Below are 21201 nucleotides of genomic sequence, written 5' to 3' on the forward strand. Positions count from 1 at the left end.
CTAAGTTTCGCGCACCAAGCATGATAGAAGTGTGACTTTTAGATCTTCATGTTTATTGATCATCATCATAGCCTAGTGATTGGTGGAATTTCCTGGTGCTATTGTGTGGTGATGACCATACAATAGGTTGCAGGAAAACTGATTTATCTACTGGTAACCTTGTCCATTTATGCTATCTTTTATATACTCTGACAATAATCAGATTTAAATTTAGGGATGGCTTGTCTTGTTATGGTTGCTTTCCTTTATACTTTAATGTGCCAACAATTAAGAAAATGCATACTATTTTATAGTCTTTAAGTAGCAAATTTAGTTAAATATGATTATCTGGTGCAGGATTATCTTGTAAACTAATTAGTATTAGTCATTATATCTGTGCAAAACTTAGATATGCTGTGTCCCTAAGTTTTGCAAAGCTGACTTTTATTTCTAAAAGGTGCTTAACGTGATCATTTTTTTTCTCTCTGTCTACCTTACGATAGTTCGTAAGCATAGCTCAGCAGGACTACTGCCGCATTCTGAATCAAGTAGAGAGGAACACTCACAAAGTTGAGGAGGAAGGGGAGATAGTAATGGTGAAAGAACACAGAGAGCTGGACCGTAGTGGAACAAGGAAAGGACACATTGTAATAAAGGTAAATTTGGGTAAAATGTTTCCAGATAGAACTATTTGTTTTTTTTTCCCCAGTGACTTTACTATAATTGACTCTCCCGGATGTGAAGTAAATTACTTAGAGCTACAATCTTGATATACCATGAAAATAAACTGTTACGCTTTCTGTAGATACTGATTCCCAGTGACCAACTTGATATCTTCTCATTTTCCTTTAAGTTTTGACACATTTACTGCAACAAGCAAACTAAAAACAATATCCATTAAACATTGCCTCGTCGGCAATTAGTACTCTGAACTAAGGTAACCCTCATTAATGTTATAATGTGACTAATACCTATGTGCATATATGTTTTGACAAAACAGTCTCCACAGGATAACAGACTTCACAGTTAACAGTGTGGAACTCTGTCCCCAGAGAGTTGTGGAGCATAGTTTGCTCCAGACATTTAAAGAGAAGGTTGATAAAATAGGGTTCAGAAAAGATTTATCAGGATGTTGCTGGGAATAGAGGGTTTGAGTTATAGAAACAGACTGGGACATTTTTCACTGGAGCGTAGTAGGTGAGGGGTGATCTTAGAGGTTTATAAAATCATGAGAGGCATAGGTGAATAACAAGAGTCTTTTCCATTGGTTGGGACAATTCAAAAGGTTTGGATATATTTTTAAGGTGGGAGGAGCAACCTTTTTCACACAGACAGTGGCCCATGTGTGGAATGAAGTACTGGTGGATGCAGATATAATTAAACATTTAGAAGACATTTGGATTAGTACATGAACAGGAAGAATTTGGAGGCATATGGGCCAAATCCAGGTAAGTGGGACTAGTTTAGTTTGGGAACATGGTCGGCATGGACTAGTTGGACTGAAGGGTCTATTCCTGTGCTATATGACTGACTCAAGCCAACACAAAAGAGGACATGAGGAGTGGGACAGATCAGCCATGATCTCGTTGAAAGGCAAATGTTAAGTTGCTCTTTCGTCATGGATGTTATCTGACTCTGTGATTTCCAGCATTTTATGTTTTCAATACAGATTCCAGCATCTGCAAAAATTTGCTTGTTCTATTGCTTATGTTCTTATTATTGTTAATCCTTCATATATATTGTATTATGTTTACATATGTTAGACATTCTGGTGGACATCCAATTGTTTATATAAGCTGATGGATCCAAGTCTCTCTCAGTAGTCCCTATCTCTTGTTACTATGGCCATGTATCACAAATAAGCTATTTGCCTTTCACTGCAATAATTGTTATTTTTAAAATGTATTAATTGAGCTGTCTTTAACGCTGAAGTCTTAAAGTTTCAGTGTCAGCAGTAGTGTTAATTCTTCAGCTTGCCACATAGGTATATTGCTTTCAATGTAACTGTTTTCATCAGCATACCCTCTCGAGGGTCAGTTTAGCTGAGTTGGCTGGATGGCTTGTTTGTGATGCAATTCCCACACTGGCTATGGTTACCATGAAGGATTGTCCTTCTCGGTCTCTCACCTCACCTGAGGTATGGTAGCTCTCTGCTTAAGTTACCACCAGCTATCTCTCTCTCATAAGAGAGCACTCCCTCTTTCTGGTAGGAGTATGGCAACTTTATCCACCTTTTATTTCAGTACATTATCTGGTTACAGGCACATACATCTCTGTATTGTTTCTAGAACTAGCTAAAATATGAAGATTATGCTGATCCACAGAAATACAAAGATTCATTCCAAGATGTCCTCTGGTCTAAAATGTTGTTTCTACCGAAATTAACACAATTTCATACAAGTTAGGCGGATTAACTTAAAACTGGCCTAAGAATGACTTAAACTCCCTCAGATAGTTTTCTTCTGTCACTTCCTTTCTTGCTTTTCATTTCACAACATATTTATTTTTGAGAATCATGTAACAGATCTATCAATAGATTGTGATTGTAAAGCATGTAGCTAATTGCAGTGAATAGTACAGATGGCTGAGGACACCAAGAGAACTTGTCAGCTCTACAAATTCATATTGTACCAAGGATCTTTTCTATGCATCTTGAGTAGTTACTTTATTGCCTCTGCTAAAAGATGACACCTGTAACAATAAAGCAGTCCCTCTGTACTATACTGAAGTATCATCTTGTATTGTCTGTTGAAACATCTGGACTTGGGTTTGAATCTGACCTTTCACCTTTGATAAGAGTGCTCTCACTGAGAGAAAGACAAAACATTAGTAGACTTGGTTTTATGTAAAAAATAAAGATTTAATTTGCATGATACCTATACAGTGCTCCATTAGTTAGAAGTTGACCTTTAGTCTTGCTAATTCATAATACTGAAACCTAGCAGCTTCTTAACATACACTGAAATGCATACGAATGTACAATTTTGTGAAAAAATTTGGTTTTCAGCATTTATATAAAAACATGTTTGATTTGCTGATGCTTGTACAGTGCTTCATTAGTTTAAAAATTAAGTAACAGTCATGTTCGTTTGTAAACCTAAAACATGACATCTTCTTACATACTTGATGTGATGCATCCACACTTTGGGCCACATATTTAATTGTAACAGTCTGTAGGTAGAATGTATTGATTGATCTATTTTCTCTGTTGAGTGAAGTGCCATCCCCACTTCCCTGATAATTGCAGAGAAGGAGAAAATCAGAAAGGTCAGCAACACAACTGAGGTAAAAACAATGATTGCAGATGCTGGAAATCAGATTTTGGATTAGTGGTGCTGGAAGAGGACAGCAGTTCAGGCAGCATCCAAGGAGCAACAAAATCGATGTTTCGGGCAAAAGCCCTTCATCAGGAATAAAGGCAGAGAGCCTGAAGCGTGGAGAGATAAGCTAGAAGAGGGTAGGGGTGGGGAGAAAGTAGCATAGAGTACAATAGGTGAGTGGGGGAGGGGATGAAGGTTGATAGGTCAGGGAGGAGGGTGGAGTGGATAGGTGGAAAAGAAGATAGGCAGGTCGGACAAGTCATGGGGACAGTGCTGAGCTGGAAGTTTGGAACTAGGTTAGATGTGGGAAGGGGAAATGAGGAAACTGTTGAAGTCCACATTGATGCCCTGGGGTTGAAGTGTTCCGAGGCGGAAGATGAGGCGTTCTTCCGCCAGGCGTCTGGTGGTGAGGGAGCGGCAGTGAAGGAGGCCCAGGACCTCCACGTCCTCGGCAGAGTGGGAAAGGGAGTTGAAATGTTGGGCTACAGGGCGGTGTGGTTGATTGGTGCAGGTGTCCTGGAGATGTTCCCTAAAGTGCTCTGCTAGGAGGTGTCCAGTCTCCCCAATGTAGAGGAGACCTCATCAAGAGCAACGGATGCAATAAATGATATTAGTGGATGTGCAGGTAAAACTTTGATGCTCCTCGGATGCTGCCTGAACTGCAGTGCTCTTCCAGCATCACTAATCCAAAAGCAAGATAGCTGAACTGACTTCAATAACATTCCTTTACTTTTCCAGGGAACACCAGACAGACTCATTAGACATCTAGTTGAAGAACATTCCATTGTGGATCCCACATACATAGAAGATTTCTTATTAACATGTAGAACATTTCTGTCAAGCCCCATGGAGGTTGGAGAGAAATTACTGGAGTGGTTTAAGATTGATAGCCTTCGGGACAAGGTTAGTGTCAAGATTAAATTAGTTTCTAGTGAATAAAGTGGAAGTATAAAAATGGATTTTGAAGACTTTTTTGTGTATTTGGATGAACTGCCATTTTGTGTGACTGTATGTCGTGACAATAACATACAGCAGCTATCTGTAGTAATGAAAGTATGTAATTAAGTTTATTTCAAACTCCTGAGCATGTTTTATGACTTGTTTATTTTATGTGAGTGTGTGTGTGTGTATATATATAATATGTATATATATATATATCTTCTGAATTCCAAATAATTATGTTTCAGGTCACGCGAGTTGTGCTCTTGTGGGTGAACAATCACTTCAATGATTTTGAAGGAGATCCTGCCATGACCAATTTTCTAGAGGAATTTGAAAATAAGTTGGAAACTGCAGTAAGTATGTAAATTGAACTAACACAAAAGTACTACTGGCACATCAGTTAACATTTTGGCATGATGAAAACAAAGTACAGAAGTAAGCTGTAGGATGATTAAAAATAGCAAATATCACATCAAGTTAAGCACAGCAAGTTAAATGCATCACTAGTATGAGGAAGAGGAAAATAGAAAATGCATTCATTGGTCGAACATGAACACACCTGTATATAGTATTGGGAAGGGATTATAGTAACATACTAGAGTTTATAATAAAACATATAAACTTGCATCATTTTGAAAAACCTGTGGTTATAGAACCGATTCAAAGTTCCAAACAAGCACATTCATTGCCTACAAACAATAAGATTTTTTTTCCCTATTGTCGTCATTCCCTATTTTGTTGGTACTTTAATTATGCTTTCCATGTGGCATCAGTGAGCAATAAATGGCTCAAGCTTCACTCTTGTAATTTATGATGTCATTGAACCTCAGTAGTAATTGTTCTTAGATGTCTATTGTTTTTTTCTAAGTACTTGTCATAGAATGCCGTTAATATAGTTCTGATCAGATCAATGACATAATGTAAGACTTCATTACCAATCCCATCCCTGCCCTCTAACTGTTTCTCCAAACACCATTCTATTTACGTTGTTAATTTTCACCAAAGTCAATTCTTTTGTTCTATTGGTCTGGTTAATAGCATTAAATATCAAGTACACTTGTTGACTTTTTTGTTTAAATTAATGAGATCTAATAGCAACAATAGATTGCAAAGTTAGATTAATCAATGCTTTTGTGCCTATCTCTGCCTCATGCCAGAACATATACTACACTGATGCATCAAGTGCCTCATATATTGCTTAATCATACATTATTGCCTGAATAAAGAATATTCTTGTTTTAATAGACTTGTGCAGCTAGTTTTGAACAAGTAGTGCCTTTGTAATAGTCGCTAACAAGATTAACAACAGTTAAAACTGAAATATAATGAAATAAATTAAAGCTAGTTACATAGCTGGTTGATTTTTAAATACTTCAATTTTGAGTTTTGGATGGATTATAAATCATTTGTTCTGTCATAAGTATTCCATTTGAATACTTCGATTAGAGTAGCAACCTACAATAACTGTCAATTACTCATTGTTTTCTACCTTTACTGTAAACTGTATGTAAAGTTACTATTCAATACATATTCTTTTTAATCTACAGAAAATGAAAGGACATCTCAGGTTGTTGAATATTGCATGTGCTGCTAAAGCCAAATGGAGGCAGATAACTTTGCTAAAGCCTTCAAGAGAGTCCCCATTGTACTTCACTTTGCTTGGTGGCAGTGAGAGAGGATTTGGTATTTTTGTGGAAAGTGTGGAGACAGGCAGTAAAGCTGCTGAGGCTGGTATTAAGCGAGGCGACCAGGTAAAAACTACTGAATTTGAAAGTACAATCATTTGAAACAATTGAAATCTTTGAAGCTTGGGCTTTTAAAAATTTATTTATTTTAATTTTTGTAAATTCATTAAAATTAAATGTGTATTTTTGTCAATTGTATTAAGAATGAACAGATATTGTATGAAATTTTGAGTGTGTAAGCAGTTACTAAGTTGACATTGCTCTCACCTCTGAGTAACAAGGTTCCGGATTCAAGTCCCGCTCGAGTCTTAAAATGAGATTCAGTGAGATCTGTAGGAGATGTTCTCTTTTGAATGAGACATCAAAGTAGAGTCCCATCTGTCTTCTCGGGTAGATGTAAAAAGTCTCAGGGTACCATTTGGAGGAAGAGCCAGGAGATTATCCCTGGTGTCCTAGGGATCCTTCCTTCCTGATCAAGGGCTTTTGGATTTTCCTGCTCCCCGGATGCTGCCTGACCTGCTGTGCTTTTTCAGCACCACTCTAATCTAGACATTGGTCCTTCAGTCAACATCACATCAAAAGCACATTTTCTGGTCATTATAGCATTTCTGTCGTGGAAATTTGCTATGTGCATAATAGATGCTGTATTTTTTGAATTCTAACACGTTCTTTAGTCGCAAAGCACTTGGAGACATCCAGAAAACACTATGTAAATATAAATTGTTTTTTAACTAGACTATCTAACCATACATATGCAACCTTATTTATACTGGGCATGGTCGCTTGTGTTTAAATCTTCCCTTTGTTCAGTTTCAAGAATGAGAATTATGTGTATTTCATATTCCCTTAAAATTTAACTGCAAATACTTCTATGAACAATGTGACAATAAGTATGAAACAAGGGAAGGTAATACAGAAATTTTAACTGTAACCTTGAATTTATACCCTAACAACATTTTGTATTCTGTTTGAATAATCAGTTTAGACATGGCACCTTACTATACATTGCTATGACAGTACCTAAGTCCTACCTTAGATAAGACACTTCACTTCTACTTGGAGCAAATCTATCTAGATTTTAGCTGAGTCATATGAACTGGAAAACCACAAGGATCAAAAGATGAATTACTCATGCAGAACTAGCTGATCTTGGACAAGATGGGTTGTATTAATTCTATAATTAACCCCAATTAACTAGGTCTAGCGAGACATAAAATCTGCAGCATTCTTCAGGTTTCTATGTGGAAAATTCTGTTGAAAATACAGTTTGGAGGAGGGAATAATGAGGGGATGCCTGTCGTGAGAGATTGAAGTTCTGCTACATTAAGGCAATGTGTAATATTCAGCCGATTGCTTAATACACGAAAGAAGAAATATTTAACTCTATGATAAGTAATTGGTCATTGGCATGATTGCCTATTGATGATGCAGCTAACAAAATGCAAGCAAAGGGGGAAGTGTGTGTTGATTCTGTCTTTCTTAATATCAATAAAAGTTTTAAAACAAGTGACAAATCTATTTCAGATTATGGAAGTAAATGGACAGAACTTTGAGAATATCCAGTTCACAAAAGCTCAAGATATTTTGAGAAATAATACACATTTGTCTATCACTGTGAAGACCAACATTTTTGGTGAGTGCATATGAACTTTCAATATAATCAAATTAATTAATACCATTAGTGATATATGTAACTTGAGAGTTATTGAGTTAGTGTTTTTCTTCATGCATATGACTACAAATCTTATTGAATATGGTACCTTATTATATCCTGAGGATGTCCCAAAGGGTTACATTTCAAATGTACTACTTTGGCAGTATGTTCACTTTGCAAGGTTTTGTTCTGAGCACTTAACACTTTCAATTCAGAGTCAGAAGGTTGTGTTCTGAAGCTACATGATAAAGACTTGAGTGTGAAATCACAAAAGGTGCTTGAGTTTCGTAATGAGTGAATGTTAGTGTCTTTTGAATGATAAACTGAGACCCAGTCTGCACAATCAAGGTGAATAGAAAAAAAAATATGGGTAGGTAGGTACTATTCAAAGTTTCTTTGATGCTATGGTCAATATTTTCCTTTTCTCCAACAAACATGCAAATTGTTTATTTAATTTCTTTTTGAGGAACTTTGTGCTAATGGGGCATTCTATTTACTGACCCAACAGTAAAAAACACTTCACAGGTACTTTTTGTTGTGAAGGTTGTTGGAATGACTGAAGGATCTGAAACATGTAAGGTGAAGCAAAGTTTTTTCTTCTTCGTTTATTCTAGAAAATTGTGTCATGTTCAGAGATTTTGTAGTGACAATAAGACCGAAGTTTAAGCAAAGTTTTCATCACCATTACCTCAGTAAGGATATGGGGAAATTAACGACCAGAACCTGCTCAAACTACTACCAAACAAATGATCTCTATCTTTCCTGTTTCCAATTCGTTAATTCCTATTAGTCCCCTTTCTTTGTTTTCAAATTACAAGTAAATTTGTGATGAGAAAAATCATCTGCTGAGCACTCACCCGTATGTTGCACTCCTGAACTGCATTAAGAATGGATCTAAAGCCTATGTAACTTGTTAGAAGCCATTCTACTTAGTAACTTCAAAGACCTTGATACCTACTCACAAAGTGTTTGAATGTTGATCTTTGTTCCCATGTCAGATGTGCAAAGGTGGGAGAATCTATGGCTCTGCAAACCTCACTTTAAAGTTGTCCTCCCGCGCTCACTATTTTCAGAGTTAGTGGGGTGAGGAGCTGAATTGGAAGGTGGGCCAGGCGACTCAAGAAGAGCAGAGGCATGCTGAGTGAAAAGCTTGCTTTGAACGGTAGTGACTTATTGAACAATTAAAATTTTTTAAATGCTTCCAGCCCCAAACCCCATAACTCATCATGTCTCATGCAGGCTATCAAATACTCACCTTCCATCCCCATATCCTTTCATACCCCAATGCCAATTTAGTTCCACTCCTCTTCCCCCACTCTATCCTACTCATTCATGCCATCTAATATCTACTAGAAATTAAGTGCACAGGAGAAAACATCAACTTCTAGCACTTAAAGTTCTGTATTAGTGTGTTGATGCTGATTGACAGGATCAGCACTTGCTGGGAGTTCTTTGTCAGCTTTACAGTTCTAAGGCGCTATATAAAGTCATAAAATTTAAGAGCAGAAGTTATTCTGCCAATTGAATCATCTCTGCCATTCAGTGAGATTATAGCTGATCCGATAATCTTCAATTTCTGTTTTTGCACTTTCCCAATAACTCTTGGATCACTTACTGATTAAAAATCTGTCCATTTTAGCTCTGAATATACTTAATGACCCAGCCTCGACAGGCCACTGTGGTAAAGAATTCCACAGATTGACTGACCTCTGAAAGTGTCATACCCTGACAGGTCCGTAAGAAACTGAAACTGAACTAGTCCTAGGGGTGTCATTAAGCAATTTTCACTTAGCTCAAAGACTCCTAGTACCACTCTATTTCCTTAAGTATCCACCCACTACTTTGAAAAGTAACATAACCTTGTGCAGCTAAATATACACCACCCAATCCCACTTAACCTCCAAATAGAAAAACATTCCTACTTGCTATATAGCACTATCCAACTACCATTTTCCAATTTATAGTCCAGAAGGAAAAAATAATGAGGTCCTTTACAAACAGACATAAGTATCATAATCTGGATTGATTATGTTAGAATGAAATACTGCCAAATTATTACATTCAATGGAAATTTGGGATTTTACCTCCTTCTTTAAGAAACTTGTTTGAACAAAAAGCTTTTGGACTCAGCAATAGCATTTCAAACATTCGTCTTAATTTTATGAGGGAGCAACTTTATGTACAAATGTGGGTTGTCACAGAGCATTGAGTGCATGTTCACAGTGTTCTTTTCCTAATCTCTGATCCGCTGAGGAGAAGCAGTTGAACTCTTGACAAAGGGATGACTTCATATAGACTCAAAAGTTTAAAGAAAATTGTGACTTGATCAGGAACAGTGAATATTGTAGCTTGTTTAATCTTCCATCTACACTAGAGTTATATTATGCTAAAAATGGCTGTATGGTGGGTGAGGATCAACAAACAGGTAGTAACTGAAGACAGGAGTTGCCAAAAATTGATATTTGGGAAGAAGGGTTTTGAACTGAGCAATTTCAAGTCGAATTATTTGACTGTGGAAATTTATTTCTGCTGTTAGCAATTATTGATTGTTCTCCTCTCTGCAGTTTTTAAGGAGTTGTTAAATAGACTAATTCAGGAGAAAAAAAACGGGGCTCCTCACATTCCTAAAATTGCAGAAAAAAAGGGGAATCGTTACTCGCATCCAGATTTGCACAGAGATGTGGAGCAAATGTTTCCTTCTGAGAAAAGTAACAAGAAGATGAAAGCCAACACAGTATCAGGTGGTCGCAACAAAATTCGGAAAATACTTGACAAGACACGTTTCAGCATCTTGCCACCAAAACCATTCAGGTAGGTCGAATATTTGAGTCAGATGAATTTATAATGAATTTTTCATTAATGGCTGACTATCTTTCTGAAAATACCCAGTTACAACCAATTCTAATTGTTAATCTCTATGATTTGAAATACATACAGGACAAATAATGGAATCAAGACTATCTAATTGATCTCATTGTACTTGTATTATGAAGCTGATGCTGAGCAAGTATCAGCATGAGAATCATTGAAAGACACTGTCCAACCAAAAAAATTAAGTGTTTGATGATTATTGAATACTTTGAATGCTAAACATACAAATATATGAAGATCTGAATTATGACCATTGAGCTCTTCAAATCTGCTTCATCATTCAATAAGATCCTGGCTGATGTGTTTGTGTGTTACATTCCATATTCCAACCTACCTCGATTCCCAGTTAACCTTTGATTTCCTTGTCTAACATGAATCTCTTTTCCTACATTCTTAAAAATATTCAATGACTATGCCTCCACCACCTTCTGAGGCCAGTAATTCCAAAATCATACTACCCACCAGATTAAAAACAAAATTCCTTTCATCTCTGTCCAAAAAAGGCAGCCCTTAATTTCGATAACAGTTGCACCTGGTTGTGGACTGAACCACAAGAGGAAATGTTTTTTTACATTTACCTTATCAAGATCAATCAGGATTTTTTACAATTCAGTCAAATCCTCCCTTGCTCTTTTAAACTCCTGTGACAATAAGCTTAGTCTTTCTAAAGCTTCTAAGCAAGCATAATCTTTCCTTATTGGCCAAGCCATTCATTCCAGTATCTATCTAGAAAATCATTGCAATGTCCTGGGTGGAAGGTTTGTACGAGTTGTTCAAGAGGGTTTAAACTAGTATGGCAGGGGGATGGGAACTTGAGCTATATACTGGAGGTGAGAGTTGATGGAAATGAGGCAATAGCAAGAGGTAGCACAGCCAGTGGGAAGGAACTTCCTGGGAAAGAACCAAGGGATCAGTTAAATTGTGTTTGCTTTAATGCAAGGAGTATCAGGAATGAAAGTGATGAGCTTAGAGCATGGATCAGTACCTGGTGCTATGATGTTGTGGCCATAACAGACGTGGGTTTCTCAGAGGCAGGAATGGTTGGTGGATGTTCCAGGGTTTAGAACATTTAAAAAGAATAGGGAGGGGGGAAAAAAGGAGAGGGTGTACCACTGCTAATCAGAGAGGGTATCACAGCTACAGAAGTTACCCATTGTCGAGGAGGGTCTGCCTATTGAGTCAGTATGAGTGGAAATTAGGAACAGTAAGGGAGCAGTCACCTCATTAGGGGTTTACTATAGGCCCCCCAATAGCAGCAGGGAGATTGAAGAAAGCATAGGTCGGCAGATTTTGGAAAAGTGTGAATGTAGTAGAGTAGTTGTAATGGGTGACTTTAACTTTCCCAATATTGATTGGAACCTCCTTCGAGCAGATGGTTTGGAAGGAGCTGTTTTTGTAAGGTGTGTTCAGGAGGGTTTCCTAACTCAGTACGTTGACAGGCCAACAAGGGGAGAGGCCATTTTGGATTTGGTGCTCGGCAATGAGCCGGGGCAGGTGTCAGATCTTGCGGTGGGAGAGCATTTTGGTGATAGTGACCACAACTGTATCACATTCTACATAGCTATGGAAAAGGAGAGAAGCAGGCACAATGGGAGGATATTTAATTGGGGAAAAGGAAACTATGATAGTATCAGAAGTGCGTTGGGAAGCATGGGCTGGGAGCAATTGTTCCATAGAAAGGGCACTATATGGAGACTGTTTAAGGAACAGTTGTTGCGAGTGATGCACAAATGTTTTCCTCTGAGACTGGCAAGAAGGGGTAAGATAAAGGAACCTTGGATGATGAGAGCGGAGGAGCTTCTCGTCAAAAGAAAGAAGGCAGCTTACGTAAGGTGGAGGGAACAAGGGTCTTGCTCAGCTCTAGAGGATTACAGGCTGGCGAGGAATGGTCTGAGGAGAGTCAGGAGGGGACACGAAAAAATGTTGGCAGGAAGGAATAGGGAGAATCCAAAGGCATTTTACACGTATGTGAGGAATAAGAGAATGATCAAAAAAAGAATAGGGCCGATCAGGGATAACATAGAGAACTTGTGTATAGAGTCTGAGGAGGTAGGGGAAGCCCTAAATGGGTTTTTTGCTTCTGTCTTTACTAAAGAAAAGGACCTTGTAGTGAATGAAACCATTGAAGAGCAGGTAAGCATGCTGGAACAGATAGAGATTGATGAAGCTGATATGTTGAAAATTTTGACAAACATTAAGATTGACAAGTCACCAGGGCCAGACCAGATTTGTCCTCTGCTGCTTTGGGAAGCGAGAAATGTGATTGCTTTGCCGCTTGCGAAGATCTTTGCATCCTCGCTCTCCACTGGAGTCATACCTGAGTGTTGGAGGGAGGCAAATGTAATTCCTCTCTTCAAGAAAGGAAATAGGGAAATCCCCGGCAATTTTAGAGCAGTCAGTCTCATGTCTGTCATCTGCACGGTGTTAGAAAGGATTCTGAGGGATAGGATTTATGACCATCTGGAAGAGCATGGCTTGATTAAATGCAGTCAGCACGGCTTTATGAGGGGCAGGTCATGCCTCACAATTCTTATTGAGTTCTTTGAGGATGTTACTCGACAAGTTGATGAGGGTCGAGTGGTGGTTGTGTATATGGACTTCAGTAAGGCATTTGAAAAGGTTCCTCATGGTTGGCTCATTCAGAAGGTCAGGAGGAATGGGATACAGGGAAATTTAGTTGTCTGGATACAGAATTGGCTGGTCGAAAGAAGACAGCGAATGGTAGTAGAAGGAAAATATTCTGCCTGGAAGTCAGTGGTGAGTGGTGTTCCACAGAGTGGTGTTCTTGGGCCTCTATTCTTTGTAATTTTTATTAATGACTTGGATGAGGAGATTGAAAGATGGATTAGCAAGTTTGCAGATGACACAAAAAGGTTGGAGGTGTTATTGATAGTATAGAGGACTGTTGTAGGCTGCAGCGTGACATTGACAGGATGCAGAGGTGGCAGATGGAGTTCAACCTGGATAAATGCAGGGTGATGCATTTTGGAAGGTCGAACTTGAAAGTTGAGTACAGGATTAAAGACAGGATTCTTGGCATTGTGGAGGAACAGCAGGATCTTGGTGCGCAGGTACATAGATCTCTTAAAATTGCCACCCAGGTGGACAAGGTGGTTAAGAAAGCATATGGCGTTTTGGCTTTCATTAACAGGGGGATTGAGTTTAAGAGCCATGAGATCTTGTTGCAGCTCTATAAAACTTTGGTTAGACCGCACTTGGAATGCTCTGTCCAGTTCTGATCGCCCTATTATAGGAAAGATGTGGATGCTTTGGAGATGGTTCAGAGGAGGTTTACCAGGATGCTGCCTGCAATGGAGGGCTTATCTTACGAAGAGAGGTTGACTGAGCTCGGACTTTTTTCATTGGAAAAAGGAAGAGAGGGGACCTAATTGAGGTATACAGGATAATGAGAGGCATAGATAGAGTTGATAGCCAGAAACTTTTTCCCAGGGCAGAAATTGTTAACACGAGAAGTCATAGTTTTAAGCTGTTTGGCAGAAAGTATAGAGGGGATGTCAGAGGCGGGTTCTTTACGGAGAGAGTTGTGAGAGCATGGAATGCTTTGCCAGCAGCAGTTGTGGAAGCGAGGTCATTGGGGATATTTAAGAGACTGCTGGACATGCATATGGTCACAGAAATTTGAGAGTTCGTACATTAGGTTTACCTCACATGAGGATCAGTGGCCGGCACAGCATTGTGAGCTGAAGGGCCTGCTCTGTGCTGTGCTGTACTGTTCTATGTTCTATGAACTGCCTCTGATGTATTTACATTGTTACTTAAATAATGAGACCAAAGCTGGACACAGTATTCAAGATATGGTCCCACCAGGACCCTGTATAACTGAATCTTATTTTTCATTTCTGTTTCCATTGAAATATAGGACAACGTCTCACACACACACACACACACACACACACACACACACACACACACACACACACACACACACACACACACACACACGGCTTATCCCAGTGTTTAAAGTTGAAGGGTATAACTTGGAGCTGATGTCTTCGTTGCTTGATATTTGGGGTACCTGTGAGGCGATTGCATGAAACAATTTATCATTAATATATTATTCAGCAAATGTCACATTTAAACAAATGTGCCAGAGCATTACCCAAGCAGCCATTTAAGATTTTTGTTAAGTTTAAACTTTGCTTCCAGGAGATTTTTTTGTACATGTTATTACTTGAGACATTAAGTTCAAAATATATATTTTTTTCACATCTAGAAGTTTAATTTTATCATTGACCAGAAACTGAACTGAGTTAGCCATATAAGTAACATGGCTACAAAGGCAGGCCCAAGGCTAGGTTAGTGAGTAACTCACACCTGCCTCTTCAAAGTCTATCTATCATCTACAATCACAAGTCGAGGATGTGATGGAATTCTCTCCATTCGCTCCCCTTTGACAAACATTCACTTCCTCCACCACTGCCATTCACTCAATCTACAAGATACACTGCAGAAATTCATCAAGGCTCCTTAGACAGCTTTCCAAGCCCATTACACTTCCATCTAGAAGGACAAGGGCAGCAGTTACATGGGAATACCACCAACTGCAAGTTCTACTTCGAGCCACTCACCATGCTGACTTTGAAATATGTTGCTGTTCCTTCTGTGTCACTGGTCAAAATCCTATAACTACCTCCCTAATGGCATTGTGAATCAACCTACGATAAATGGACTGCAGCTGTTCAAGAAGGCAGCTCACCATCACCTTCTGAAGGGCAACTAGGGATACGCCATAAATGCTGACCAACCACTGACACCCACATCCCATGAATGCATTAACTTAACAAAGTAAATCAGTGGGAAAGAGGTAAGGTACTGTTGACACTGTAAGCCAGCATGTCCTTGGGTCCTGATCGACTTCATATTATGATCTTAAAAGAAATGGCTAGTGAGACAGTTTATGCATTAGTTTTAATTTTCTAAAACTCCCCAGTTTCAGAGTCGATCCTATTAGATTGCAAAATAGCAATTGTAGCTACATTTCTCAACAAGAGAGAGATACAAAAAACAGGAAACTACTGGCTAATTAGTTGAATATATGTCATAAGAACTTGTAAGAAAATATTATGAATGACATTCAAGCAGGACACTTAATGTTCAAGGTAATTGAGCAAAGTCAAAGTAGTTTTGTGAAAGGGCAATTATTTTTAACCAACTTATTTAAAGGAGAACTGTTGGATATACTGTACTTAGATATTCAGTCAGCATTTGATAAAGTGTCACATAAAATGTTATTACAGAAAATCAAAACCTATTATGTAGAGGATAACCTGTTGGTATGAATAGAAGGTTGGTCAGCTACCAGGAGACATAAAGTTGCCAAAAAATGAGCCTTTTTCTGTTTGGCAACATGTAACAATGGTGTACCATCATCGATCTGTGCTCTGACCTCACCTTTTTATATAAATTACTTGGATGAAAATACTACATGTATTGATGCTAAATTTGCAATAGGTAAGAATGTAAGTTGTGAAGAGAACATAAGGAGAGAACAAAGGGATATAAATTGGTTAAAGGAGTGGGCAAAGATCTGAAAAATTGTGTATTTTATGGGCAAACATGAAATTGTCCATTTTGCACAGGAAGAATAAAAAGAGTCATATTTAAATGATGCGAAATTACTGAGTTCTGAGGTGCAGAGATACAAGGGCGTTCTAATGTTTAAACTGCAAAAATTCAATATATAGGTACAGCAAATAATTAGAAAAGCTAATTGAATGTTAATATTAATTGCAAGGGGAATTGATTAGAAAAATAGGTCAGTTAGCTTCAGTTATACAGGGTATTGATGAATTGACATTAGGACTACTGTGTACATTATTGGTGGCCTTAAAGGAAGAGCATTAATGTATTGGAAGTAATTCAGAGAAGATTTTCTCAACTATTGGCTGGAATTGGTGGATTACTGATGAGGAAAGGTTGGACAGGATAGGCTAATGTTTAGAAAAGCAAGAGGCGACTTGAGTGAAGTATGCAAGATCCAGATGGTCTTGACAGGCTAGAAATGCGAAGGATGTTTTGGGTTGTGGGAGACTGTAAAACTAGGCACCACTGTTTCAAAATATGGGGTCACCCATTTAAGACACAGGTGAAGAGAATATCTTCTTTGAGGGTCATGAGTTTTGGAACTTGCTTTCTGAAAAGGTGGAGGAATGAGAGTCATAGAGATGTACAGCATGGAAACAGACCCTTCGGTCCAACCCGTTCCCTTGAATATTTTCAATGCAGAGTTAAATTCTTGATAAGTAAGAAAATTAAAGGTTGTCAGCAGCAGGCATGAATATAGAGCAAGCAGATCAGCTAAATTTTAAAGCAAGCTGGAGATGCTGTCTGGCCTACTGCTTTTTATTTGGGTATAAAATTTACAGCCTAGTTCTCTTAATGTTACCGGTGGCCAAAAGGTAGGAAAACATGTTGGATGGTTTTCAAGAAACAAACTCAGCTGTTCTCAAATTTTAGAGAAACAACCCTTTGGGAATTGATGGAAACCTTTATATCTAATGATGATATTGTAGAAACTGGTTTTAGGCAAAACCTGTCCCCATTATCTCTCTCGAAATAGATACAAGTTTCTGTATGATACAGTATAAAGCATCATGTGCAAAATGGCTGGCAAAACATGACCAATTATAGGAAACAGACAGTGATTAAGTTTTTGACTTTGCTTTATGCCCATTTACATGGAATGAATAACCAGTGTTCAAAAGATTAGCAGTTCTTAACCTTTTGCATCTTGAGTGGTACCAACCATTTTGCCAAATAAACCCTGGTTCCACTGTGATAAAAATAAACCCCTGCTCATTCCAATGAATGTATTTTTATGTTCACATAATTTTAACATTGTATTAATCATAGTGGAAATTTTTGAGCACAGCCCAGTCTTCTAGTTTCTTGATATACGAGCGTTTAATAACTTCCTGATGGATTTCCGTCTAAAGTGAGAAAATGTTTTACCAAATATATACAGAAAAGGAAAACTGAAAGAATGGTTGTGAATGGTATTGTTGGTGGGGGAGCTGTGGAACAGCTTCAAAATGGCATGATCACTGATAATATTGCATGTTTAGCTTTTTTTTCTGAATGCAGCATGAAGAAGCTGCATTTTTCATTGGAACTCCACAATTCATGATTTAAATATTGCAATTTGTATCGCACTTAATGTGTTGTCTTTTGAGATGTTAAATTGCAGATAATTTGTTCAACATCTCCTTTAAAGGTTTTACGGCAGTTTCACCAATTTGACTTTACTATTATATGAAAAGAACTTTATGTAAACAGACCATTCATCCCATTGTGTCAATGCCAGTCAACAAAGATCTGACTGCACTAATCTAATTTTCCAGCTCTTGGCCCACAGCCCAGAGGCAATGGCAATGCAAAGAAATGTTTCAAGAATTTCTGACTCGGGTAGCGAGTTCAGACTTGCACCACCAAAAAAGAAAATATTTGAGAGCAAAGAATCTGAAATCTCAAATGTGTCATCTTAAAATGTTATTTGTCTGATGAATGAAAGGGGAAAACAGTCAAGGCAAGAAGAGATTTGTTCAGTGCAAGAATGGCTACCATTGAAATAATGCCTGTCAGAAAGGTCTTTTTGTGTCTTGGAGACGAGATACACAGTTGAAAAATTATTTGGACTATCCTGTACCTACGTGCACTGCAGGTTACCAAATGGTAGGATACCATTTGCAAATGCAAAACTTGCGCCCCCACCTCCCGCCTCACTTCCCTCCAAGGCCCCAAGGAATCCTTCCATATCCGTCACAAATTCATTTGCACCTCCACACACATCATTTACTGCATTCGCTGCACCCGATGTGGCCTTCTCTACACTGGGGAAACAGGCCACCTACTTGCGGAACGTTTCAGAGAACACCTCTGGTACGCCGGCACCAACCAATCCAACCGCCCCGTGGCTGAACACTTTAACTCCCCCTTCCACTCTGCCAAAGACATGCATCGCCATCGCCAGACCATGGCAACACGACGCCTGGAGGAAGAGCGCCTCATCTTCCGCCTAGGAACCCTCCAACCACAATGGATGAATGCAGATTTCTCCAGCTTCCTTATTTCCCCTACCCCCACCTTATCTCAGTCCCGACCCTCGGACTCAGCCCCGCCTTCTTGACCTGGGCGGCACGGTGGCACAGTGGTGAGCACTGCTGCCTCACAGCGCCAGAGACCCGGGTTCAATTCCCGCCTCAGGCGACTGACTGTGTGGAGTTTGCACGTTCTCCCCATGTCTGCGTGGGTTTCCTCCGGTTTCCTCCCACAGTCCAAAGATGTGCAGGTCAGGTGAATTGGCCATGCTAAATTGCCTGTAGTAAGGGGTAAATGTAGGGGTATGGGTGGGTTGCGCTTCGGCGGGTCGGTGTGGACTTGTTGGGCCGAAGGGCCTGTTTCCACGCTGTAATGTAATCTAATCTAATCTAATCATCTTCCCGACCTCTCCGCCCCCACCCCCTCTCCGGCCTATTACCCTCTCTTTAACCTCCTTCCACCTATCGCATTCCCAAAGCCGCTCCCCCAAGTCCCTCCTCCCTACCTTTTATCTTAGCCTGCTTGGCACACCCTCCTCATTCCTGAAGAAGGGCTTATGCCCGAAACATCAATTCTCCTGCTCCTTGGATGCTGCCTGACCTGCTGTGCTTTTCCAGCAACACCTTTTTCAGTTCTGATCTCCAGCATCTGTAGTCCTCACTTTCTCCCGGTAGGAGACTGCACTCAAACATACTTTTGGATCTACTAAGGTCTCTGTTTTCCTCCATATTCATTGCCAAAATTGAACCATTTCCTAATGGATGCCCCATCCTTGCCAAGTTTGCTCCCTTCATTATTATGCCTGCATGATTCACAGGTCAACTTTTCAGTGTGCAAAATATTATAGCTCCAGGAAGGGAGTGTTGCTTCAGGGAGTTTTAACAATCTTAACTAATAGGATGAGTTAGATTTGTTTCGTTTTGTTGGTAGGAATAACATTTTTCTTGCTTTGTTGGTTGTGCTTATTTTGGTATTTGGCCTGTTCTTTAGTCAGAGAAGTCCGTGGTACTTTTAGGTTTGTTTGCTTGAAGAGATATTTGATCAATAAACAAATGGTGGTAGCAGTATGTACCATCTACAAGATGTACTGCATCAACAAGGCTCCTTCAATAGCTCCTTCCATACTTGCAACATCTGTCATTCAGAAGGATAAGGACATCAGATGCATAGAAATATCACCACCCGCAACTATATTGCTGTTTCTGCACTGGTCAAAATCATAAATCTCCCTTGCTAACAGCACTGTGGGTGTACCCAAACTCCAAGGACTTCAGTTCAGGAGGGCAGCTCATTATCATCTCCTTGAGGAATTAAGAATACGCAGCGAATGCAATCCTCACCAGCAAGGCCTATATCCCATGAACTAATAAAAAAAAAACCTTAAAATTAGCTAATCATTGTGTCATTGTCACTTTGCTTTCTAAATAAACAAATGTCGTCTTATGAAACAACATATTGGTGCACTAACATATCATACTGTACTTCTGTGCCGTCTCAGTAAATGAGATGTCCTTGCATCATAAATTTATAATCCTAGTTCAAACATCTGACAAAGTTAAAATGGGTAGTGGGTTCATTTAGATGTACTGGGTTCTCTTCAAGTTCTGGCATATGTCAACCTTCATGTTAGAATTGTTGATTTTGAGGAAAACTAATAACTTTATGGAAATTAACTTCATTAGAAAATATTTTAAATTCTCAGGAAGCAAAATGGCTATGCTGTTTCAATTATAGTGTTGCTGATGTAGCAAAGATAAGTTCTTGAAATGTTACCAATGTACTTCAAGTACTTAGAATGAGCACATTATATGAATGCAAGGCACATCATTCAAGTGTATGAGATGGCAAAAACAATATTAAAATACTTTAAATCTACAAACCTGGGAGTAGAAGACTTGCACAGGTGCTCATTTATATAAGCCACTAAACTGTTTGTTTCATTTGTATCATTTTGCATAAGGATTCTCTGGGATTTCTCTTAATTTTCCCTGCGTCAGTTCAGTTAATCCTGTAGTTTAACTTCTGTTACCACTCCATCATGGCAGAAAAAAGCTGCTGTTTTTTTGTGTTAAGTCCTGCTACGTATTTTGTTCTTAAACTTCCCAGGCCACCTGTTCTTTAGAAGGCAGGTGAATGAGTGACCTGCAGTTGATGCTGCTATCTATCAGAATGGACCTGGGATGACTTCTTTCTCCGACCAATTCAATATAAGGGAGACTACAAGCATCCATATTCAGAGCTTGAACCTATAATCCAGTTATTCATTGTGATTATTTCTTCCACTCATTACTTGCTATTTAATAACTTTGAGATTAGCTTAGTTGGCTAAATGGGCTAGAATGTGATGCATGATTATGCCAGTGATATGGGTTTAATTAATGTACTGGCTATGGTAGATCATAGATGTTTTCCTCTTCACCTTGCCTCATGCTTGAGAATTGGTTCCCATCAAGCCAATTATCATTTAGTAATGGAGAGACATGTTTTGTGGACTGTGGCCAATCACCTTACCTAATAAATTTCTCTGAGTACTTCAATTATATTATCCTGTATTACCAACATCACAAATGTGTTTTCATCTAGTAACTGTCAGTTTGCATAGTTATTATCCTAAAACACTAAAATTACTTTGACATGTTTCATGGTGGGTCTGATGTCCTAAGCATTTAGCCTATCACAATTAGCATTTTAT

General features: G+C 38.8%; 1 protein-coding gene across 15 annotated transcripts in view; it reads left to right on the forward strand.

The window, feature by feature from the left end:
- Nucleotides 1-21201, forward strand: part of rapgef6 (Rap guanine nucleotide exchange factor (GEF) 6) — a 378117-nt gene that overhangs the window by 276079 nt on the left and 80837 nt on the right. For all 15 annotated transcript variants that reach the window (XM_087995268.1, XM_043703415.2, XM_087995265.1 and 12 more), the window contains 6 exons: nucleotides 483-635; nucleotides 4038-4202; nucleotides 4487-4594; nucleotides 5789-5992; nucleotides 7451-7559; nucleotides 10145-10391. In XM_087995268.1, the coding sequence (XP_087851394.1) occupies nucleotides 483-635; nucleotides 4038-4202; nucleotides 4487-4594; nucleotides 5789-5992; nucleotides 7451-7559; nucleotides 10145-10391 (986 nt within the window). The remainder of the gene's footprint in view (nucleotides 1-482; nucleotides 636-4037; nucleotides 4203-4486; nucleotides 4595-5788; nucleotides 5993-7450; nucleotides 7560-10144; nucleotides 10392-21201) is intronic.

Source organism: Chiloscyllium plagiosum, unplaced genomic scaffold (assembly GCF_037043375.1).
Source record: "Chiloscyllium plagiosum isolate Xiang-an unplaced genomic scaffold, Cpla_swu_hap1 HiC_scaffold_16, whole genome shotgun sequence".
In the NCBI taxonomy this organism is placed as follows: domain Eukaryota; kingdom Metazoa; phylum Chordata; class Chondrichthyes; order Orectolobiformes; family Hemiscylliidae; genus Chiloscyllium; species Chiloscyllium plagiosum.